The sequence below is a fragment of the Cyrtonyx montezumae genome, unplaced genomic scaffold (genome assembly GCF_038088225.1).
Source record: "Cyrtonyx montezumae isolate F1298 unplaced genomic scaffold, pur_monq_1.0 scaffold_49, whole genome shotgun sequence".
In the NCBI taxonomy this organism is placed as follows: Eukaryota; Metazoa; Chordata; class Aves; order Galliformes; family Odontophoridae; genus Cyrtonyx; species Cyrtonyx montezumae.
This window is the reverse complement of record NW_027072055.1, coordinates 86,160-91,333: the sequence shown is the minus strand read 5'-3', so window position 1 is coordinate 91,333 and position 5,174 is coordinate 86,160. Positions and strand designations below refer to the sequence as shown.

General features: G+C 57.6%; 2 protein-coding genes across 2 annotated transcripts; both read right to left on the bottom strand.

Annotated features, from left to right (window-relative positions):
- Positions 1–463: 463 nt before the first annotated feature.
- LOC136055870 (endogenous retrovirus group K member 24 Gag polyprotein-like) lies at positions 464–1,888 on the bottom strand (the record flags this gene model as incomplete). Its single annotated transcript, XM_065747745.1, is given in 3 exon segments — positions 464–880; positions 937–1,536; positions 1,538–1,888. Coding segments are annotated over 3 exon segments (1,368 nt in total), but the record flags the coding sequence as incomplete, so codon positions are not given.
- A 46-nt stretch (positions 1,889–1,934) lies between these two features.
- Positions 1,935–4,924, bottom strand: LOC136055894 (ciliary microtubule associated protein 1A-like). Its single transcript, XM_065747761.1, has 7 exons — positions 4,758–4,924; positions 4,330–4,453; positions 3,560–3,760; positions 3,096–3,197; positions 2,618–2,739; positions 2,307–2,450; positions 1,935–2,018 (listed from the first exon to the last, which is right to left on the bottom strand). The coding sequence occupies exons 1-7, from the start codon at positions 4,887–4,889 to the stop codon at positions 1,935–1,937; spliced, it is 909 nt and encodes a 302-aa protein (XP_065603833.1). The 5' UTR covers positions 4,890–4,924.
- Positions 4,925–5,174: the final 250 nt, after the last annotated feature.

The following is a 5,174-nucleotide window of genomic DNA, read 5'->3' as shown; positions in this document are numbered from 1 at the left end:
GCAAGCCATTCCTTGTGGAAGAACGCGCCACTGGTACCGCGCGGCAGGTTCCGTGTTGTTGACAGTCGGTACTGTGAAAGCAAAAGCTTCCCTGTCTTGCTCAGCCAGTGGGATAGAGAAGAAACAATCCTTGAGATCCATTACCACCAATGGCCATTGCTTAGGTACAGAACAGGTCCTCCCTGTTGGACTGACCCAAAGGGAACGAGCTGTTTGTTAACGGTGCGCAGGTCATGAAGTAAGCGAAAGGCCCCAGACCATTTTTTGATAACGAAGATGGGGGTATTCCACTGGCTGAGTGAAGGCTCAATATGCCCCAGCCTAAGATCCACATCTACAAGGGAAATAAGTGCTGAAAGTTTCTCTTCAGGAAGCAGCCACTGATCTACCCAAATGGGACAAGCATCCCGTTTCCAGCGCAAAGGAATAGCATGACAGAGGGACAATTGGTAGACAGTGGCCCTTAGCATAAATTTGTAATGTGTGCGCCTACGGATCTCAGGAAGTCTCTCCCCAGTAGCGAGCCCCTAACCTATGCTACCAGTGGCCTGAGCAGTACAGGTTTCTCTAGGGTCCCGTCCCTATTGATAAGCACAATCTCAACCTCACTGCCGGCCTCCCACATATTTGCCGACCCCCCCACTCCTGATACAACCTGGTTGTCACCCAGTGGCCAATCAGCTGGCCAATCTACAAGTGAAATAACAGTGATATCTGCCCCAGAGTTGAGCAGGGCGGTAACTTCAATGGACCTCGATCCCTGAAAGGAAGGAGGTAGTGAGCCAGCGAGCAAAATAAAAGCCCGCACTAGAGGTCGCTCTTGACAGTCAAGCATTAATTCCATGGCGGGTGGGTAATGTGTTTTGGTGGGGGAACCACGCTCTCTGTCCCTGTTGGCGGGATTGCTGCCGCAGGTGCCAGCCCCCATTGACGTACAGGGGAGGGGTCCTGGGCCGGTGGGTCCCTCCCTCTGGCGTTTCCCTGCATACCCGCAGCGTGGCATCTACACTGTGGGGCCATGTGGCCGTATTTACCACACAACTGACAAGAAACGGTGGTCTGTTTGCATTGCGACTTCAGGTGACCCAATCGGCCGCAGCGGTAGCAGGGGCCCTTAGGAGTTTCTCCGCTTCCACCTTGGCACATCGCTATAATGGCCACTGCCACCTGGGTCAGCTCTATTGGGTTAATGTTTTCCTTATCTAGCACATATTTGATGTCCTCCCCTGGTGTTTGAAACTTAGTGGGAGCCAAACGCAACAGGGCTTTTACCTCCTTGGATGACCTTTTTTTAAGGCAGTCTAAAATAACCGGATTATGGACTGCTCTCGGTAGATCTGAGGCCTCCACAGCTCTTAGAAGTCTATTAGCAAAATCCTGAAAGGACTCTGTTGGCCCCTGACTGATTGCCGTCCACGGCGTATAAGGTTCCGTGCTTCGTGCAAATCGCCTAAACACTGTTAAAGCTGATTCTGAGGAGGCCAGCATTTCACCTGGCCGCAAGCAAGCGACCTGGTCTTGCGGTGTTAGCAATCCCATCCGCAGCCCCAGTTAATCGGGTGATATCAGACCCGTGGACTGTGTGGCTGGGATCCCCCTGAGCTGTGGCTAATACGCGCTTAAGCTGGCCAATCCATTCTTCCTTCCATACTGTAAACTGAACCGGCTTTAAAACAATCCGCATAAGTGCCTCTATGTCATACAGCAAGAACGGGCTGGCTCCTGCCAAAAGATTTAGCGCATTCAACGTTAGTGGTGATACCAAGCCTTTTTTCTCAATTGCCTCTACTAAGCGGGCAACACCCTTCGGGTCCAGCGGGACCCAGAGGAGGCCTCCTTCCTCAACCACCACCGGAAAGCAGCAGTTGATTTCTGTGTCTTTGCGTCCCCTTTCCTTCCAAGCAAGCAAACAAGGCCTTTCAGAAATTGCTGCTTTACTCAGTAATGACAGGGGCTGTGTAGATGGAATGTTTGATTCCAAAAGTGCTCGCAGGTGCCTGGGGCTTGATCAGCCTCACCTGGAAGGAGGAAAAAGGACAGGCAGATCAGCAAGGGCCCTTCTCTTCTCTGCTGCCCTGGCAGCCCGCTGTCCCAGTGCATCCCACTGAAGGGAAAGGGAGCGGGAAGCTGCTGTCCCTTCCTCTGCTCGGAGGTGGGACGATGGCAGGGAGCAGGCCTGCTGTCCCGGCACTGGGTCCCTGCAGGCAGCAGCCCTTGGGCTGGAGGAAGCCTCAGGGGAAGGGACAGAGGCGTGAAGGCTGTGCTTGTGAAACAGAGGAGGGGGGAGAGCTGAGCAGCTGCCTTACCCCCCGGCTCACGGTGTAGTCTGCCGGCCCGGGATTCAAAGCATTGAGCACATCAAGTTTCGGTCGGGCTGCCATGGTGTACGCGGGAGCCCTGGTTTTGCAGGCATTCACAGTAATTCTGGGGAGTGCTGCAGGACCCGGAGTCTGCAAGAGAGTCATGGACACACGGGGCTGGCATCACACCCAAGGCTCTCTTTCTCCCTGCAAGCCTGCATCAGGCAAAGGCGCAGCAGGCTTGGAAGCCCCTGTGGCACAGAGAGAGAGGCCCACGTTCCAATGATAACATGGAAAAGAGGAGCAGCAGAGCTCACCTTGGCAAGGTCTTCATCAAAGCGACCGCGCTGGCTCCTTCCTCTCAAGGAGTAGCAAGGGCTGGCCGATGTGTAGGCTGTGTTGGGCCCCAAAACCCTGGGCAACGTGTAGGAGTTAGGACCTGCAAGAGGAGCAGCAGCAGTGTGTGTGTGAGGGGCTGGGCTGGAGGAGACAGAAGCAGCAGAGAGGGGCAGCCTGCCCAGCCCGCTGCTGGGAGCAGGACAGAGGTCTCGCCCCTCTGCCAGTCCCTCCCTCGACTCTGGCACCGGGCGAGTGCAAGCAGCTCCAATCCCGAGCAGCCGGCGCTGCTGCGGGCCGAGAGGAGCTGGTCCTCCAAGAAAGCTTGCGGCCCCAGCACCGCCTCCTGCCATGCAGGCTGTGCAGTATGCCCACTGCTGGTGCTGAGCAGCAGCCCGGCTGTCCCTGGAGGATGCTCAGCCCAAAGGGTCTGCCTTTGTCTCTCTTTGGTCAGCGTACCTGGAGTGCGGTCTGCTTTGATGGGCTCCCGCCGGGAGGCCATGGACAGCACTGGAGGGCACTTGAAGACGTGCTTGCTGGCTGTCTCGATGCTGTAGTCACCTGTAGCAGAGGAGAAGAGCAAGGAAGACATGAAGTCCTGGTCTCCTTCTGCAGCCAGCTGCAAAGACAATGCCCCAAGGAGAGGCTCTTCTGAAGAGCTGCAGAAATGCTGCAGGACCCAGGCAGCACCTGGCAACACTTTTCTGTGCCCTGCCACTGTGTCCTGCCTTGCTGCCCCTCCTGTCAGCAGGGGCTCCTTAGTTCTTTCAGAACTCAAGGTCCTCACGGCCTCGGCCCGTGGTCCTGGGCACTTGTCCTTCTCTATCACTGCTCAGAGTGTTTTTGTTCTCTCACAGAAGACCTACATCTCCATCACGGCATGAGCTGACCCACGGTAAACGCGCCACACAAGTGGTACTCACTTGGTCCGGGGGTGATGACGATCTTTGTCCTGGGTCGTCCCTGGAAGCGGGTGCCTGGAGGCACGGACTTGCCATTCCTGGTGATGGCAGGATCCACAAGGTAGCAGGGACCTGGCCCGCAGCTCTCCACTGCAGGCAGTTTGGACCCTCTAATGCTGTACGCGGGGGCGCGGACTTTGGTAGGGTTGTGGCCCACGTAACCTAGGAGGAAAAGCAGAAGAGAGCACACCTCTGTGTGGCTGCATGTTTCTAGCTGATTTGGAACAGGGGCAGTTAAGTGCCTGGCTCCGAATTTCCCTTCCTGCGTGACTTCTTCCTCCAAGAGCAAGGCAGGAAAAGGCGTGGGACCTCGGAGCACAGCAGAGTCAGTCCCTTAGTGCAAGGAGCCATGCCAGTGCCTTGCAAAGTCACCAGAAAAAGACAGCGGAGCTTTGGCCAGCACGCTGCCTGTACCCAGCAGTTTCCAAAGGATTTTCTGCACCACCCATGCAGGCACTCCACAGCGAGAGCCCCCTAAGGGTCAGCTGTTCTGCAAGACCCCGTAACGCCTCTGTACAGCTGCAAAGCTGAGCCTGTGCTGGGCAGAAGTGGGCCCCTCTTTCCCTGGGTCACAAGGAGCAGTGCCGGCGGGATCGGCCTTCCTCGGCCAGGCCTGGCTCGCTGCTGTGCCAGAGAGCCGGGAGGCTCTGACAGAAAGGGGAAAGGCTCGGGAGCTGCTCTGCCCCATGACGGCCCCAGTGCGCCCCATGCCCTGGGCACGGACGCTGTACCTGTTGTCCCCGGGATGGAGTACTGGGGCCCGGGTTTGGGGTACTGGGCCGAGATGAGGCCGCGTGGGCGATGAGGTCTCCACGTCCCCACCCAGGGTCCATCCATGCTGGCACAGAGATGCCTCTGAAGCCTAAAGGCAGAGGAGTTACTGACGGGCTGCCCTGACGGAGGTCACAGGTGAGCTTTGCTTCCTGCCCCCCACGCCTTGCAGCCCAGAGGGGCAGGCAGGAGACGAGTCTCTCCTTTGCTCAACTGCCAGCTGTCCGCCACGTGGCTTGCAGCTCCTGAGCCAGAAGGGCCGGCAGCAATTTCTCCTGCTCGCGGCAGTGCTGCCAGTCTCATGTTGCATGCCCCTCGGGCACGCCGGAGCTCAGCCTGCATCCTGCAGCTGAAGTGTGCCTGCCACGCAGCAGGAGCTCTCCCTCACCTCTCTAAGCCTTGGAGGACGAGCGGGATGAGGCTGAGTTTGTCTGCTGCTGGGGCTGCTCTCAAGCTCAGGGCACAGCGAGTGGCTGTGGGCAGCACAGCTCACAAATGAGGAGCCTGGAGCCAGCGGCATGTTTTTCTTGGGGAGGGCCCTGCGTCTTCACGGGAATGCACTGTGACAGCACAAAGGCTCCGGGTGATGTCATTTGTGCCTGCAGCCACACCCTCCAAGCCTCCAGGCCTTGACCCCAACCAGTAGAAAGCTGTCGCTCACGCTCCCCACACCTGCGGATGGATTGAGTTCTCAGCTCTAGTCACGTGCCACCCGGGGTTCCTGGGGATTGATCAGTGCCACCTGCAAGGAGAGAATCCCAGCAGGGAAATGCACTGAAACTCCCTTCCGTCTGGCGTGGCAAGC